The sequence below is a fragment of the Dunckerocampus dactyliophorus genome, chromosome 16 (genome assembly GCF_027744805.1).
Source record: "Dunckerocampus dactyliophorus isolate RoL2022-P2 chromosome 16, RoL_Ddac_1.1, whole genome shotgun sequence".
NCBI lineage: Eukaryota > Metazoa > Chordata > Actinopteri > Syngnathiformes > Syngnathidae > Dunckerocampus > Dunckerocampus dactyliophorus.
Window position 1 is genome coordinate 7,463,088 of NC_072834.1, and position 19,783 is coordinate 7,482,870.

Here is a 19,783-nt window from a genome sequence, read left to right on the forward strand (position 1 = left end):
CAGGAGCTGCCAGTTTAAGTTCCAGCCATGTGGTCCTCATTTTATAAATTTTTAAGAGTTACACTCAAATGAATTATCGGAGCAACAAAATAGAAGTCAATCTTTTTTCTAATCAAATTAAACGATGAATCGCTGCAGCTCTATCGGAAGCTCTGTCGTAAATTGCCGATACCCCCGCGGTTATTTTTCGATCCATGAGCCTCGTCTGTGCTTTAATGTTGTCAGCAAACATAGCCAAAAGAGTACGCAAGAGAACGCACGCAAACACACACGCACACACACAAATGCTCTGCCTGCCCAGTTTAGTCAGACAACTACACAACACCAACTTTCCGGGTCTCTACAGTTTATTACAGCCTCATATAAAATACTGTACAGCACTGATAATATAGCGACCCTGTTTTGTGTTTTGTAGATATCCAACTGCCTCTGAAGTCGTGCTCGCGTCAAGCCGAGCGCTTGTGTGCGTGCGCGGCACTGCATGTGTGGAGACAGCTGTGTTAATTTTAAGGTAAATTTGCTGATATTCTTTTGCCGTGGTTGCATATTAAAGCAAACAGAGCTCTGGTATCTGTATCGGCAGAAATCCAAACTCAGCTTTGGGGATCGGATCAGAAGTGAAAAATGTCGATCGGTGCATCCCTAGTTCTGATGAAACGTTATTCATACTGTAGCTGAGTTGATTTTTATTTCTCCTGTTGTTCAAATATGGTCACTTCCTGATCCAAAATGATTAAAGCGGGAGATTACGGTGGGAGACACCATCGGAACTACTAATTCCTATACTTTTTGCTGATTTACCGGCAAGAGATAGCATCACAGCATGTTGGCCACACAGTCACAGTCTGGAGATCGGGAAGACCTGGGTTCGATTCTCCCTTGGGCATTTCCGTGTGGAGTTTGCATGTTCTCCCCGTGCGTGCGTGGGTTTTCTCCGGGTACTCCGGTTTCCTCCCACATTCCTAAAACATGCATGTTAGGTTCATTGGCGACTAGGTAGGTATGAATGTGAGAGTGAATGGTTGTTTGTCTATATGTGCCCTGCAATTGGCTGGCGACCAGTCCAGGGTGTACCCCGCCTCTTGCCCGAAGTCAGCTGAGATAGGCTCCAGCATGCCCCCACGACCTTAATGAGAAGCGGTATAGAAAATAGATGGATGGATGGAGATAGCATCACGTTTAGATAATGATGAAGACTCAACTATCAAACAATGTTGAACATCATCGTTTTCTCTCATTTCACAGATCTCTATTGCCAAAATATACGTCCATGTTCAACCTAATGCTGTGCTCACTCAACCAAGCAGCCATGCTCTCTGGAGTCTCACTGGTTTTGTTCTCACCCCTAAAGACCTTCTTTGCTCTCTTGTGGCATCCTGAAATCCAACCCCTCTGAGATGTTGCAGTCAGCCCCCTGAGGATTTACTGGTGTACCATGGTCCTTACGAAAGTCTTTGACATGTGCTCAACTCTGACTATAACACTAAACTGTAATTAAATCAGTGGGTGGGGAAACAAGGCATACATTACGAACATGCATGTAAACATACACACTCATTCACAACACGGTAGACTCATTAAAGACATACAGTATACTGCAACGAGCCAAGGGAGGACACACACATAAAAAATATACAACAGAATACAACTGCATACAACAGATATACTGAATTAACATACAGCAGGGGTGTCCAAAGTGCGTCCCGAGGGCCATTTACAGCCCGCAGCTTGTTTAGAAGCCCATGGCACATTGTAGAAATAAAATTAAACCACAAAACCCATCAAAAATGTGAAAAATAGAGCAAGAAGGCAAAATGTAAAGAAAGGAATCTGAAAATTTGATACTAATAGCTCGTAATAAAACAAGGATTTGTCTTTAAGTACTGTATATCTAACATTGTTTAGCCTTTTTACCAAAACAATATAGGTGGTGATTTTACTGTTCAACTTTTAATCTTCACACTCTTCATACGCAATTCTGTATTTTTCTGTTTACCCAGACAAATACATTTATGCACCAAAGGAAAAAAAAAGATAATGTAAAATATAATACTGATTAGGTAATTATAAGTTACAAAAAGGTAATTATAAATCGTGCTGCTTCATGGTTGAATACTGCCTAGTTGTAAAAAAGAAAAACATGCATACCTAAGCAAATTTGGCTTATTTTTAACTAAGCATTTTCAAGCATAAAAATGACTAAATGCATATAGAAGGAATTAAGGAGTGGCTTTCAAATTATGAATGTAGCATTTTACATTGGTCACTTGGTGTCAGTAATTGTTCGGTGACACAAGTACTGGACTTGATTGTCGCAACAGGCTTTTATTGCAGGTTTAAATGATCTCACAACAGGCTCAATAATAATAACTAGGGCTGTCAAATGATTGAAACATTTAAGCAGATTAATCAGATTAATCATGAATTAATCACGATTAATCATCATTAGCAACTATGTCTGAAATATGCCCATTTTTTACTGTATTTAATTAACCGAAAGATAGCGGAAAGATGATAAATGTAGCAAATTGTACATCCGAATTAAGAGTTACAAAGTGAGTGATAAGAATATCCACACATTTATTTACACACACACACACACACACACACACACACACACACACATGCATTATAAAGCCGTTTTTGTGATGTTCAGAGTGTCCCTGAATGCATCTCGTGTTCTTGTAAGGAGAATGAGGAAGTGTCGTTCCCAGGACGAACGGGCTAGAGACGTGTGTGAGTATATACTGTTGATGTGTTCAGGTCAGAATGAAGTTGTAAAAGAGCGTCAGACTGTGTGTGACTGTGCGGGGACGCTGCACTGCGCTTGCGTCTGCCGTCATAACAGAGAGGCGTGCTTGCTCTGGTGCGCACGCCTTAATTACAATAAATAATGTAACATAATTAATGAAATAAATTAGTTGGCGCCATTAACACGTTATTTTTGACAGCCCTAATAATAACATAATCATAAATAATAGCATGGGCTACTGTTGCAGCAGTAACCCACAACAAGCTAAAATTCAACTCTGAACCCCCGAAGTCACATCCTGTCCTCCACACAGGGCATGAATTTAATTTATGCCTTAAACGGCTTATTTTTTCTGATTATATCTACTATATTGGGTCATCCGAATATAAAGGTGACTATATGGATGTTATTATCATGCCACTTATCATGGTTGGGCCTGGAACCAATGAACCGCAGTAAACAAGGGATGACTGTAGTATTATTACTATTATTAACATAATTAAAAATATGCAAAACAACTACCTTAATATTTGTGTCTACTTATTACAATGACAGCCTGTGTAATACAAATAAAACAAAAACAAGAAGCTATTAATAAACAAAACTATATGAATGTGAATTTGTTTTGAATGAAATGATTATTTATACTCTTGATGAAAGTTATTACAATAGAAAACAAATCATATAATTTTTTTTTAAACAAAATAGGAGAATAGAATTGAACAAAATGAACATAACATTATGTGAAATCAAAATTAAAAAACAAAAGGATCAATAAAGGAAATATGAGTTAATATTAATAATTTAAAAAATAAATGCAGGGCTTTGCTTGTGGTGATGGGACGACCCTAATCATAAAACTGTCATGAACCCTTGAAAAAATTAGGACAAATGTTTTTGTTTGTAAAAAAAAAAAAAAAAAAAAAAAAGTTCAATCTAATCTAATCATATGTCTGCATATCCTGACAAAGGTACACACACACGTTAATATGGAGTGTTTCGATCTGTATAGGAAATGTGGAATAAACCATCTGCATAGATGGATTCCTAATGCCCTAATCAACAAGTCTGCTAGAGTTGTACTCCCTCTGCATGTCTATACCGGTACATGCTCACTGGCTCATACACGCCCACATGTGCCACGCCACGTTCATACCTAACATGTCCCGCACATGAATAAACATAGCCGGAGCACATCCCTCATACGTACTCCTCTGATTCATCTATGACTCTACGACATCTACGACGCACAAATAATAAAAGCCTGCCTCCCCCAAGCCAAGCCTGCCAGAATGACTAGCTGGCATTGAGCTAACATGCAAAACAGAAGAAGAAGGCGTCAGCGTAGAGATGGAGACAGAGAACGACACAAAGACAGAGGTGAATGTACCTACCACACATGGGCAGAGAGAAGGGAGCTTAGTGCGGCCCTTCATGAGCGAGAGACAGAGGAAAAACAGCCTCCCAGACACCCGCAGCGAAGGAGGAGGTGGAGGAGGAGAGGGATGGGGAGACGGCTACTGGGGAAGGGTAAAGGGGAAGAGAATGGAATGAGGGAAGGGGAAGGGGGGGATTTCGTAGCAGAAGAGAAGAGAGAGTTTTCCTGGAAGCCTGTGTTGTTGGTGTTGTTGTACATATGGGCTATGAATATAAAGGAATGGCAGCATACTCCAGCTGTGACTCATATAATATATGATTGTCACTGCCTCACAGTGAGGGAGGGCAGCCAATCAGACATGGAGATACACAGGAAAGCAATCTATTTAATTTAGCCTTTCTGTGTGCGTGCATGTGTGTGTGTGTGTGTGTGTGTGTGTGTGTGTTATCGAATACGAACTCACTATACTATACTCTTCAATAAAGGTTCAAGGTCAATATACTGTGTTGCCCTCAATATAAGACAGAATTTTTTTCCCCGAAGACAGAAGTCTGAAAAAGACAGGTCGTCTTATATTTAGCATCTCAAGATTGACAGTAGATATGCAAACCAGCTGGTAGGGCCGAACAACTTCTCCCCAAGAGACTCGGTGCTTTTCTTCCTGTCACTCACACACGCCAGGGACTTGGAGAGATGCGGTTGCTTGAGAAAAGTGTCTCAGGGGGTTGCAAGTTACAGTAGCAAACAAGAAGTTGTGATGCCAATTTATTGAAGCAGCTAAGAAATATTTTTTCAATCTACCAGTTTTTTCACTGATATTGAAAACATGATTTAAAAAAAAAAATGAATTGTGCCTTCGATTTAGTCTGAAAGACAACCGTCGTCTTATAATAAGTTGTCTTCTATTCTGGTCAATAGCCATCCATCCATCCATCCATCCATTTTCTATACCGCTTGTCCTCACAAGAGTCGCGGGTATGCTGGAGCCTATCCCAGCTGTCTTTGGGCGAGAGGCGCGGTACACTGGATTCTGGTCTGTACTGTATGCCGTGGGTATATTAATAGGTCACTCATTAAAATACTTTGTGCAAAGTAAAAAAAAATATATATATATATTTTTATCCTTAATGACTTTTTCAACATATTTATTATCACGTATTTTGCGTATGAATGTTTAAAAAAATGTTTTCATATACAATACAATACAATACAATATAGGCAAACATATGTTTGCATATGAATATAAAAAAAAATGTTTTCAGATAAACAAACTGCCAAACCGTCACTGTTTTTATCAGTTTAAAATTAACAATGTTTTTCTAAAGACACTTTCTACACTTAACAATTGCTAAAATAATCACTGTGATGGAGGAACTGATACAATATGATAGCTGAGTCATGGTAGGAGTCAAGTACTGAAGCTAGTTTCCACCAAGCAGTACAGTCAAATTATTTTTGGCTTGTTACGTTTAGAACAGTAAACTCTGTTCTGGTTTGTGTTTCTGCTGTGGTGTGTGTGTGTGTGTAGGTGGAATAGTGATATCTGCGTCAGCCAAGCAAATAGTGTGACATCATAGAAGCCAGACACTGTGTAACGACCAACAACAAACACACAACGCAGTAAAGAAAGGCCAACAGTGGAAACATCTTACATTTTGTGTTCTTTTCTACTGGCGTGTTGGCAGATGGCAGGTTTGTTGGCTGACGAAGAATGTTTGCATTAGAAAAGGCACATTCAGACGTAGCAATGGTAGCACTTTACAGTAAGTGTGCCTATACTATGTTGATTATTAATTAGTTTAACAATTTATTAATACAAGTGGTCCCCAGGTTATATACAGTACGAGTTTCGTTCCTAGACTGATTTAAATTGAGTTTTGGTGTCGGATGTACAGTAAGTCGCATCTTACAACTAAATTATACCTAAATGTACTCCAAAGCCACTCACGTTGTGCGCAGAACACATGGACATAAAATACGGTAATAAAGTACTAAATACAAGAATCAAATGAAGCCGTAATAAAAAATAAAATCCTAAGCACTAGCAACCGCTACACTGCATAGTTATTACAGTTGCTTTCAGAGGATCGGTGACCTGGTAGGTATGTGTACTGTCGTGTTAAAGAATGATTTCCAACCGTCTAGCAACATGACGTGTGTGTGACTGCATGCAGAGAGAACAGGTGAGTTTGCAGATGTGGTTACGGCGTGGTTCAGCCAACAGTAGCCTCCTCGTCATCCTTGCAACGTCGGGGTGGTTGCCGTACGATCATCGCTGTTTCTATGCTGCTGCTGTTGACGGAAGTAGCCTTAGCTCGTATGGGCTATGTCAAATCAACGCACCTAGGAAGGAGTTTTGGTAATGTTTTTTAAATCATCAAAATACGGCAAGATACTTTAAGTATCACATGTTTTTTAATGCGTGATCACAGCAAGTATAGAAAACGATAAAATGTTGCTAAAGGGTTTTTTTTTTTAGTGGGCTTTCAGGTGCCTCCCATGACGTGCAATGTTAGCTGGATGATGCTAACTCGTTTTCTCTTTTTAGAACGCACAGGAAAGGAAAGGAAAAGAAATATGTGTTCATGTTTTGCATAAGGATTGCGGACGATGGGCAAAATTCCAAAAACAGTGCAGTTTTCCTTTCAGTCCCAAGTCCCGCCCATACCCTTGCTAAGACGTTTTGCTTGATCAGGCGGCCATGTTCTTCAAACAATCTTGTTCAGATTTCTGCTTGTCAATCCACTAAATGTGTGTACGAAATTTTGCGGTGATTCGACTAAACAACCTGAAGTTACAGAGGGTGTTTTGTAGAGCACATTGAGGTGTATGTACAGTCGTCAGTCCGACTAATGGGGTCGAACTTTGGGGTTTTAGTAACAGCGCTACCGTGTGGTGTATTTGTCAGAAAAATAATAGTCCAGGCAACACAGTAGGTGTGCATGTTTTGCAAATATTCAGCCTTTTCTGTGCCACCATTCAGGAGTAGAAGAGTTAGCTAAAATACCCCATTTGCTTCTGTTAAGTATTGATAGCATCAGCAGTGAACCCCTGCTCGCCAAATTGTGAGCATGACTGCTTTGTCCCTGTGTTATACAGTAAATATTAGCCTGATCAGTGACACCAAGTGACCAGTTATAAATGGTACAATCTTGGATTGACCACAGGATGAGATATTTTATTCAACAGACACTATTGCCCACTATGGCCCATATTGGTCTGTTTACTTCCCTTTCTCAGACGCCATCACTTTCTGCGTCATGACTATATTAAAGAGAAAATAGAGTGGAAGGGTGAATAAACACACCGTGACCTATTGGACTGCTTTACACGGGACCACAGTGGGGTGATGGATGGGTTATGACACCTGCAGAGGTTAGGCCCAAAGACGTTCATGCAGTGACACACTGAGTTCTGCTTTAGCATCTGTGACTAAAGACAAGTGGAGCACATCGTGACATTTCCATCTGGAATGAAGCCTGCGCTCTTTAGAGGAGAGTCAACCCGCGGATGCAGCTTCCTCATACCAAATATGAATTTTCTATTCTGCGCGTTCTAGGCCGCCGCCTACACAGAGGTCATCCTCCTACCTGCGCACTGTGGGCTTCATATTATCAACACCCTTCAATGGCAGGGCTCTCTCTCTTTTGCTCTCTCTCTCCTCTCCTCTCCCTCCCCTTCCTTCTTTCATCTCTATTCTCTCCATGATGATACCTCGCCATGTTGTCATGGCAACAATCGGGCCCTGATTGCACGGTTGCTAGGCAACTGACATCACCTATAAGAGGAACATGGAGATACAAAGCCAGAGACAAACAAATCACACAAATATGTGCTCTTGCACATTGTTTCTGCGTGTGCCTGTTTGGGCTCTCAAGGCATCATGACATGATTCCGCGGTTAAGTTGAAATTGTGTCATGCTACGTGCATGTCAGCATTGTCAGTCACAGGCTATCATCCGGCAAGTCATCTTTACTGTTTGCATCCGTGGTTTGAGTGTAAATAAGAAAACCACAACGTTTGCAATGACAGCGTCTCAGAATTCACACAGCCATTCTCAATTCATGGAAAAGGGGTCAAGCGATTTGCAGCAATGGACACAAATGACAAATGTGGCTCAAATTGGTCAATCTTTGTCAGCCACAATATCACAGACTCCTGTATTTCACAAACCTGCCACAGGGTGTTACTGTATGCCATTTTGAAAACAATTTGCTCCAACGGTAACCTGAAACAAACTTATGTCTTGTCTACCTCTTTTATACACGCCCTCACACACGCACACACACACACACACACACACACACACACACACACAGGCAAAAGCGCAGGTTTAGGTAACATCTTTTACTATTGCATCTAGAGTTTATTATTTATTCGACATGATGCCTTGTTGAGAGGTGACCCGTACTGACCTCAGTGCACCACAATGACCCCCGATTTGAAATACTATTTGAGAACATGTAATAGTAATTTAATTTGTACAAACCACTGTAAGAGCTGCTGGTACCAGCATCATTCAAGCATGAATAAAGACAGATTTAGAACAGACCTGCCAACCTTGAAGAAATGTTATGAGTATAGTCGCCCTTCCTCTCACACCATTTTTCTTTCCGTAATACCGTACAGTGTTTTGACTTTATTCCCATAATATACGTTTTTTTTCAACCTTTTCCTTCCATTTCTTTTTCTTCTGCTTATCCGGGTCGCGGGGGAAGCAGTCTCAGTAGGGAAGTCCAGACTTCCTGGTCCCTGGCCACCTCTTCCAGTTGCACCGAGAGGACCCCAAGGCGTTCCTAGGCCAGCTGAGAGACATAACCCCTCCAGTGTGTCCTAGGTCTGCCCCGGGGCCTTCTCCCGGTTGGGCATGCCCGGGATGCATCCAGACTAGATGCCCGAACCACCTCAACTGGCTTCTCTCGATGTGAAGGAGCAGCGGCTCCACTCTGAGCTCCCCCCGGATGACCGAGATCCTCACCCTATCCCCTAGGGTGAGTCCAGCCACCCTACTGAGGAAACTCCTTTCGGCCGCTTGTATCCGCAATCTCGTTCTTTCGGTCGCGACCCAAAGCTCGTGACAAACCTGATATACCAAAAATGACAACTTTATTTGGTTTTCTTTGGTTCTCATAAAATTACAACTTAAAAAAAAAACTAAAACTTTTTTTTTTTTAATTTCAACTCCATGCTACTAACATATGACAATATTTTTCCTTATTACATTACCAATTTATTATTGTAAAATTGTGACTTTTTCTAATTAGAATTTTTCTTTTAATACATTGACTGTATTTTTGTAAAATTACAGCTGTTTTTACAACTTTTTCTTTCTTCTTGTAAATTTTCTTCTTTTAATTATGACTTTATTCCCATAATATTTGGACTTTATTCTCCTGACAATTTTTTCTTATTTTCCAAAAATTACAACCTTATTCCCTGTTTTGTTTGTTTCTCATGATATTCCGACTCGTGATATTACGTTTTCTTTAATATTTCAACTTTATGCTGCTAAAATAAGGTTATTTTTCTTCATGATATTAACGTTCTCGTAAAATTAGTGACAGAGACTGACAGTCACTGATAGAGACCCACCAAAACACAGACATCCTGCTAGCAGACTTTGCTGATATGAAGATATCTTTAGATTGCTAAAAGTATCGCAGGAGTTTCTGCGCTTTGATGTTGATCGCCCAAAATGCAAACACCTAAGATTCACAAGATTTGAAAAGCCCAAAAATAGTTAACACAGGTATAGATACAGAGAGTCTTAACAGCCTCCTTGAAGAGTGGGCCTCCTAATGGGGGTGCAGGCTGTTAAAGTAGACGAGGGAGGGGCTCATCAGCAGCATGCGGTCATAAATAATGACAAATGATCTCTAATATGAGGAGAACCTTCAAACAGATGAAGCTAATGCATTCATGCATGTTGTGATCCAGGGCCTGTAAGACATAAAGTTGTATACGGTGGAACCTCTGGAGATGTCGTGATTAACTCTGCATTTTTTTGTGACACTAAGTTCAACAGAAGGATGGCCTTCAACCACAAGAACATGATAAATGTTGTCTAAATTCAGCTTATTTATGGCAAACTTATTTTTACACTTGTAAGGTTCAGATGGAGGTTTATTTAGATCATCTTCCGAATATTTACAAGCACCATAACATCTTACTACAACCGACATATCACAGCTTTCGCTTAAAATAATTTGGACTTATTTTCACATTCGTAAGACAGTTAATGTTAAAAAAAAAACAAAAAAAAAACACTTATGTGAAATCAGACTGTCCACTTAGGAAGCAACGCAGATTGATAATCAGTTTCACATGTTGTCGTGCAAATGGAATAGACAACGGGTGGACAGCAAGACACCTCCAATAATAATAATAAGAATAATAATAATACATTTGATTTACATTGATATTTTTTGTGTGATTTTGTTCCCACATTCAACTATGGAAAGAACAGAGTATTTAATAACAACATTTCATTCATTCAGATCATCATCGTGATCATTCAGATGATGATTGAAGTTAAGACTGGATTACTGTTACCCGTGGTTTGCTTTTTTCTACAGTTGTATGACAGTCTATTTTAATTGATTCGTGAAGCACATTTTCCCCTGTTTAAAATAGTAGGGTTTTTTTGGGTTTTTAGGTTTTTCCATCAACCGAGGCTAACTTCTTCTTACACTTTTATGGCAGTCAATGTTAAAAATATAAATTCTATAAAATTTATTTTAATGTTTTCATTTTTTATTATTATTATTTTTTAATTAGGTAACTAGTGTGAACTTATCTTTAAACTTTTTTATGCCAATCAATGTTAATAATATTGATACATACAAATTTTCTTTCAAGTAGACAATTGTTTTTTTTGTTGTTGTTGTTCTGAGGTTTTACTGTTAACCGTGGTTAGCTGATTGTTAATTACTTCGTGAAGCTAATTTTTTTTTTATTAAAATGTGTTTTTTTTTTCAGCAATGTAAAGAAAGAGTGTTTTTATGTTCTTAGGTTTTACCATTAACAGTGGCTAACTTATTTTTAGACTTGTGTGACAGTTTATCTTAATATTGATTAGTCTAGCACCTGGGTTCCCAAAATGGGGTACACCAATTATCATAGGGGGTACGTGAATAAAAATTAAAAACAATTAGTGCCTAACACTCATAATTACAAATGGGCCTGAATGCCCCACGGCGCAAGGAGAAAGAAGCAGAAAGGAGACCGAGTATGAACTTGTTCATTGCTCTGTGTGTATTATATGAACAAATAAGTGATCATTTTGTGCATTAAGAGTGTTTAATCTTGAAGATTTCATTTATATTGGCGTTCCAATCCATGCATCGCGCAGCGGTGAAAACCTGTCGCTGTGAGTGGAGATTACCCCTAAAATTAGGCTTTATCGTTTTTTTTATTTTATTTTTACTTCAGATACTGCTTTATCATGGTTGTTAAACTTTCCCCCTCAGTTTGGTATTAAATTAATATGGAGACTTAAACCATTGCCATTGTGAGTGAACAAAAAAGTGATGCACAAATTCAAGCCATTCAGGCGCAAGGATTCCAACATCAGACTGGAATAAAAGATATGTCGTATGATTACTTATCTATTTACCAGTGCTCATGTGAAGCTTTATCAATATGACCATACAAAATACACATTTTTAACCCGGAATTACTATAAAATTAATTAAACAATTAATTATGATGACTATTTCAAGATAAAGGAGTACGGGGTACATGGCTTCAGGTCAAATGTGGAATGATAATGTGGTTAACTTAAATTTACACTTGTATGAGAATTAAGAAATGTACTTAAAGCACTGCCTGTGTGGTCCTTTGACTTTGCACCCGAAACCATTAAACGGAATTATTTTATTTCTATTACTTCCTGAATTGGGCCGCACGGTGGTCTAGTGGTTAGCACGTTGGCCAACACAGTAACAGCCTGGAGATCGGGAAGACCTGGGTTTGATTCTCCCCTGGGCATTTCTGTGTGGAGTTTGCATGTTCTCCCCGTGTGCGCGTGGGTTTTCTTCGGGTACTCCGGCTTCCTCCCACATTCCAAAAACATGCAGGTGAGGTTAATTGGCGACTCTAAATTGCCCATAGGTATGAATGTGAGTGTGAATGGTTGTTTGTCTATATGTGCCCTGCCATTGGCTGGCGACCAGTCCAGGGTGTACCCCGCCTGTCGCCCGAAGTCAGCTGGGATAGGCTCCAGCATGCCCCCGCGACCCTAATGACAAAGAAGCGGTATAGAAAATGGATGGATGGATACTTCCTGAATTACAATCCAAATTTGAACAAATCAGAGGTCAACCGATATCTTGGAATATATTATGTTGGGATTCAGAGGTTGAACTTGTGTGTGAGCAGCACAGTTGCTTGATATCGGCATCATACAGCAAAAGTGTGTCTTTCTTTTTTTAATTAACGCCGACAACTTTTCAGAGATGTGACCTCGAGTCCCAGTTTCTTTGCTCAAACAAGTCTGCCGTGTACTGTAAGGACGTGTGTGCGCGTGTGTGACTCCCCCCAAGTGTGTGGGTGAGTGTTGCAGTATGTACTGAAGACAAAAGGAGACCTCTCAAGGTGCGAGTGTAGTGCACCAGGACCGGCTTGCTCTATCTTCTCCCTGTGCTCTGGGAGCAAGTTGCCGGGATCAGTGTCTCGGTGGCCACATGGACGCAAGGTTGCTTGTGCCCTTGAGCGCAGATCACATGAGCATTCTCCACGGTCACTAATCCTGACGCGCAACACTCTTCATGCCGTGGAGCAGGCTCTCTGCTCGTAGATGTTGCAGCAGGATGCCATAAGCGAGCATGAAGCTGCGCGCATGCAGCTGCTGATACCGACTACATCCTATCAAATGTATAATTGATATGAAGAAGCACTAACGAGAGAGGGGCCTTGAAAGTGCTGTAAAGTAGGCCAGAGGGTAGTCCAAGAGGACGGTGAGCACATGACGATGGGCTCACAGAGGTGAACGAGGCAATGAACGACCTGCATGACAGTGGTGAGAGATGTGTGGCGGCGACCCCGGGAAACAGACATGACGTGCTTCCCTCTTCAAATGGAAAGACACTTGATTCTTTGCAGCTTTCTAACACTTTCAAACCAACTCTGGTGGCTGGTCTCTGACTCACTCGCCACGCGATGAGGGAGACTCAAAGGTAATATCAGACAGACTGGCAGACCCAAATATAAAATCCTGTGACGTCTCGTCGTATTCCAGTTGAAAGCGTTATGTAATGACGCCGCCGTGTGATACATTGATTTCCGATTCATTATTTATTTTTTTCTCCTAAGATTCCAGTGTAGGAAGCAGCAGAAAATTACATAAGCTCTTCAAAAGTCAGATGCGGCAGTCAGATGGAAAAAGAATAAAAGAAGACGCTGGTTAGAATGGTACCAGTTGTTAAGAAATAAAGGTGATTTGATTAATACTAGGCTCTCATCTTTGTATTGATCACAAAGGGAAATTCTAATAATAGCAGTGTTATAATAGAAACAGTCATATGGTAATACTGTAATATTGGCTTCCTCTCTGTTGAGTGCTCTTTACTGTTCCCCCATCCTGTCAAATTGCACTTAGTCCGCCCTCGGTTGCTTTTATGCTTTTATACATTTTACAGAAGTTTCACAGTGAATATTACGGTGAAATACTTGATAAAGGACGCCATCGAAGTTTTAGAGGAGTTTCACTGACGACGACACGTTGTACGACTCGTTCTGCCAAGTAAAAGCTCAGAGCTGTTTCAAGAGTCCGCATTCGTGTGCTGTGCTCTGATGTCACTCCTCGAGTATCCGTGGCGTCACCCACCCACGCACCATAACCTTGCGCGCAGACCTTGTGCCCCTAATGCATTCGCAAATGCGTGGGTGTCTTGGCTCACCGGTCGTCTGGTTCATGATGGCAAAGCTCCTCACCTCACCTGCAATGCAGCCTGTCGCCATTAAAGTTTAATAAACTCGCATTGGACGGGATCTTCTGCTGGGCCGAAATGATGCATTCGTGATGATGCATTCAAAGACACGGAATGATATGTAGTATTTTACACTGGTCACGAGGTGCCAGTAATCTTACTGTAATGTTCGGTTGCAGGTTTGAATTTTCTCAGGATACGATCCCTAATAAAAACATTGGCGACTGTTGCTGCAGTCACCCAGGCCAAGCTAAAACTCAACTAAGAACCCCCGACGTCCTGTCCACACGCCACTCAGCTCCCCTAGGGAACGCATTAATAGCAACACACACAGTCTTATTTATGACTTAAATGGCGTATTTACTCTTATTATGTCTAATATAGTGTGTAATACGAGTGTAAAGGTGACTATAGGGGTGTTAGTTCATGTCTAGAGGACTCTAACAATGTTCTATGTTTCTATGCTCTAACTACTAAAATATTCCATTTATAAAATAAGGAATCCTACTTAACGGAAATTCACTTATCACGGGCGGGTCTGGAAATAATTAGACGCAATAATCAAGGGATTACGGTATACCTAATTACCTTCTAGTAATTCCAAAGTCGGTCACACTGTAAACAGAACACATGTAGGACATAAAATACAGTAAGAAAACACAAAATATAAGAATCAAATGACACTGTTCAGCATAATACAATGTCAAATACTCTTCTATAGATTTACTATCCTCTGAAAATAAGTTAACACAGCCATTATTGTCTAAATAGCTGGCAACACAGTGAACATGTCCAAATTGTGTCCAAAGTGGGATTATTTAATGTGAGCGCCATTGTGATCTAGCACTGCCTTAATCCTCCTGAGCATGGAATTCACCAGAGCTGTGCAGGTTGTGACCGGAATCCTCTTCCATGCCTCCGTGATGACATCACTGGTGGAGCTGGTGAATGTTAGACACACTGCACTCCTCTACCTTCCTTTTGCTTGATGATGCCCCACAAGTGCTCAGTTGGGTTGAGGTCTGGCTGAGACATACTTGGCAACTCCATTGCCTTCAGCTTCCTCAGCAAGGCATTTGTCATCTTGGATGTGTGCTGGGGCTCCTTATGTTGGAAAACATGATGTGGCCCAGTTTCCCAAAGGAGGAGATCATGCTCTGCTTCACAATTTCACATGTTGGAATTCATGTTTCCCCTCAATGAACCGCAGCTTCCCAGTGCCAGTGCACTCATGCAGCCCCAGACCATGACACTACCACCACCGTACTTGACTGTAGGCAAGATACAAATGTCTTGGTACTCACTTGTGTTGCCAGCTATTTTGACAATAATGGCTGTGTGTTGTCTTTTTAAGTGGGTGATAAATCTGTACTGTTATACAAGCGGCACACTGACTACTCTAACATATATCGAAGCTTCATTTCCATAGTGTTGTTCCTTGAGGATATATACTGTATTAAAAATGGTATACTCATTTTTCTGAAATACCGTGTCATTTTTTTGTAACAAGAAAGTGACGGCTATGTTGACCAATTAGCAGATGGCAGGGGTTTTTTTGTAGTTTTTTTTAGCTCCACACCACAACCTGTACGAAAGAGAGCCGAAAGGTTTTAGGCTGTTTGGTGATATGTACAGCACTGAATTACTGCTTGGTGTAAACGTGGCTTTTCATTTGCTAACTCTCCCATTTTCTAAAGTGACCATCTGTCTCACAATCCCTTGGAGAGTGAGAGCTTTCTCTTGCCAGCTTTACACTAAGTCTTTTCTCACTTTGATCACAAGTCTTTGCATACCAACTGTGGTCTTTCACTTAATAAGGTGTTTTGTTTTCCAGTGAGTCACACGCAAGTTGAAATGCATAACAGCCCGATGTAAGCATGAAGTTGTCATACTTTTCTACGGCATAATTAGACAGAAATGTGTTCTTTTTACATAAGAGTTCCACTACCTCCCTGCATGACTGCACCTACTTAATCTATGTTTAGGTGACCAACAATCCCTGTTGCCAAGGAAACAGAGAGAAATGAATTTAAGCGCTAATTTATGTAATACAGCCAGTTGCTCTATATGCAAGCCACCTTCCCACAGCTGCTCTTTGTGTGTGTGTGTGTGTGTCGTCACTTCCGGTCGGAAAGTGCATCCAGGTGCAACTGTACTGTACTGTACACAGTTCACCCAAATCTCAATCAAAGAATGTCCACCGCTCACTTTGATCAAACTGACATCATCCTTTCACCGTTCTTCTCATTTTTAGGACATTTTCTCAAGCGCGGCTGCCTCTCGTGACGACAAGATGCCGAGCACGTGTGACATAACGAGAAGATGCGTGGAAGGTAAGCGATGGAGCAGCTGGACGATTAGCATGCAGAGCAGAGTGAAGCCTCCAATGTGGACTCCTGCTGACATTCTGTCAGTGTGTCACAAAGCATCAACACTTTTACTATACAATCGCAAAGCATGACACAGAGCGTGGGAGATTTTAACAGAGGGTCATCGAGAGTGGGATGTTCTAAAGCCCCCCTCCCTTTATAAAAAAAAAAAAAAAGACAAAAGGAAGTGTGTTGTATAATTGGGGGCTCATGGAAAAATGAGCGCTTCCCTTTCTTGTGTGTGCAACACAAATACAGCTGTGGCTCACACACACACACACACACACGCATGCATACACACGCTGGGCCCGAGTAGAATGAAGAAGCTTACCTTTGTAGTCACAATGCAGAGGCAGTCCATGGTATTTAGAGCGAAATACTGGGGTGTGTTTCAACCCCCCCAACCCCCCACGACAGAGGGCTGAGACCCCCACACCCCGCTCCCCAGCCTGCCCCACTCCTGCACTCTCGCTCTCGTCCTGCCTTTCCCCCCCTTTTCTCTCCTTCTGTGGATCTCTTCTTTGACTAACCGAACCAGCGAGGGAAAGAGAGGATGGAGGGAGGGGGAAACATGAAAAGGGAGGGGGAGGGCCACAGGGAAACGGAGAGAGCGAGCGGAGAAAGAGAGAGGAGCGAGGGTGGTCTCGGAATTTTGTGTAAGAGAGAAAGTGGAGGCGAGGCAGCAAGGTGAGGGCACGGCCGCTTTTCTTGAGAGGAGACAAGGATGCGGGGGGTGAAGAAGATGTAAATATGAGAAGAGATGGAGGGGATGATGGAGATGGGAAGCAGAGGTGTAGGTGGTGGTGGTGGGGATTAAAGAAATGGAGGGGGGGAGTCACACTGTGGAAAGGAAGGGGGGAAAGAGAACAGAATAAGACAGCGGAAAAGGATGGAGGAGGAAGAAGCGAGGGAGGGGACAGCTAAGGAGAGAGATGGAGAGTGGGTGTGCATGCGTGTGCCTTTTTTTATATATATACAGTATATATATATATATATATATATATATATATATATATATATATATATATATATATATATATATATATATATATATATATATATATATATATATATATATACTGTGTGTGTATATGTGTATGTGTTTGAAGACAGAAGGAATTGGACTGCGAGAAAATGTGTTGAGTGAGGAGGAGAGTGTGAATTACATATGCATCGGGGGGGGGGGCAAGCATGAAGCATGCGCTACGCAGGGCAGGGCAGACCTATAGATGTTAAAAGACGCACGTAATGACACAGGAGGAGGATGGATAAGGCTTCTTAAAGGCTTTCTGCTTGTTGGAACACTTGGCAGCTGTTGCCTGAGTGATGGTGCAATTGTTGCCATGGCGATAGGAAGGCTTGGTGTTGTCACGTATGGTCTAAGTCAGAAGTAAGTCAGGTTTGTTTAAACACCTGTGCTATACCACATGTTGGTTGGTGTGTGTGTGTGTGTGTGTGTGTGTGTGTGTGGTTTTGCACAGCTTTGGTGAACACTGCACCAGGCAGAGGACCTTGTTAGAATACTTACATTTCAATAAATAATCACTGATCAAGCTCAGCTGTACGTGCACTCTGCCTTTAAGATGTCGGACTGTACCACTTGTGCACGTTCACAAGGGGAATGCTTGCTTCGCTGTCTTTGAATCATCAGTTCTATAATTGTGCCAATCCACCCCACTCATAGCGTCCCCCCCCCAATGCTGGAGCAGCATTGCAACAATAAAGCAATTCTGGATGATGAACACACATTTTAGTCCTCGGGGTGAAAAGCGTCATGGGGGGGGCGGGGGCACTCAATTGAAATCTACAACGCAACAATGAGCGACTCTTCCATCCACAGATGGCAACATTCTACAGATGGCCAGTGTTATAAATACACTCATGCGTCAAGTAGCACGGAGCCTCCGTATCTGCATGCAACCAACATGGAGACTTCCATCATTACCTCATTAAAGGTCATACCTGGAGTTTGACATTGTGACTTTGTGCTCCACGTATTAAAGCAAGTGTAGCAGCTTAATGCGATCGCAGTGTCCTGAGCAATTCCAACTGAGGTCATTACAGCAATATTTTACTGTCACATAACATTTAATGAGTCCCTCCAACCTTTAATGCCATTCGACAACTCAATTTATTATACATAGACCGACTAGAGTATGCAACCAAGGGTTTGTTTATTTGTTTACCCTTTATGTCTGTGTGTGTGTGTGTGTGTGTGTGTGTGTGTGTATATATGTGTGTGTGTGCATACAGGATATGTGTATATATCTGAGAAGACTGAGCTTCTATTCAGTTAATAAATAAAATAAAGCTAGCATATACTATAAATGTGCCACCATCTAGTAACCTGTAGGGATCTCCGATAATAATAACTGGCATAAAAATGAGATATATGTTCATATGGAGGGATATTGAGTGATGGCGTCACGCTCCACATGGCAACAAGCATGCTATCTCAGTATGTCGGCGGTTTGGAATTATTTCCAAGTTTTTTGCAATTTGCAATGATTGTAAAGCACTGCGAGGGGGGAGAATTTTATCGATTTTTAGTCCCTACGATGAGAGTGTAAACGGTCAAAAAACTCATCAAAAACTGCTCCAGAAGTAGGGACCCAGCTGTCTTCGAAGGAAGGCTCACGCCGCCACACTTTGAAAACTCCTGGCCTATTTGGGTAATAAAGGTTTTATGATGGTGACAGCTTTACCCCGGAACAGGTTATTTCCTATGAGAAAAATGTTTCATAATATGAACAGCAACCCTGAAAGGATTGTGTGTGTGTGTGTGTGTGTGTGTGTGTGTGTGTGTGTGTGTGTGTGTGTGTGTGTGTGTGTGTGTGTGTGTGTGTGTCTTTAGAGATTTCCACTGTATCACAATGGCAATGAACAGAGAGGGTTCGATAATAAGCATTTCAGCTTTAAGGACACCCCGCTTTTGTGTTCTACAAGCTGAAACTTGAGCATTTGCTCACTGACACATGACAAGGGCAGATCAATAATAATAAGAGAAGCTAATAGTTGACTATCAATCCAAAGAGAATGAAGTCTGTGAGGCTTAATTTGATTGTCGCTTCCTTTGAGAGCTTCCTCACTGTGAAAGATATCTCATGCACACAAATGAAGCTAAATTTAAACCAGCCTGCTGAAGGGGAAAAGCATGTCTGTTATTTTTCTTAATTCAGGCGCATTTAAATGTGTGTAAATATTTGAATACAGATCTGGAACAAGGCCTATCAGATCCATCAGTAATTTATGGGAGTGTACGCGTGAATAATGTAACTTACTATGGATGCTGTTTATGCTAGTGTGTGTGTGTGTGTGTGTAGTAAAATACATACAGTATGTATGTATGTGCAT

General features: G+C 41.2%; 1 protein-coding gene across 2 annotated transcripts in view; it reads right to left on the reverse strand.

The window, feature by feature from the left end:
- The window catches only part of LOC129168645 (disks large homolog 4), an 89,110-nt gene extending 71,875 nt beyond the window's left edge, over positions 1 to 17,235 (reverse strand). The window contains exon 1 of one of the 2 annotated variants that reach the window (XM_054754124.1): positions 16,761 to 17,235. In XM_054754124.1, coding sequence (XP_054610099.1) covers positions 16,761 to 16,790 — 30 coding nt within the window. In that variant the 5' untranslated portion in view covers positions 16,791 to 17,235. Of the gene's footprint in view, positions 1 to 4,146; positions 5,090 to 16,760 lie in introns of those variants that run through there. The other variant, XM_054754123.1, reaches the window with a different exon arrangement.
- Between the last annotated feature and the right edge of the window lie 2,548 nt (positions 17,236 to 19,783).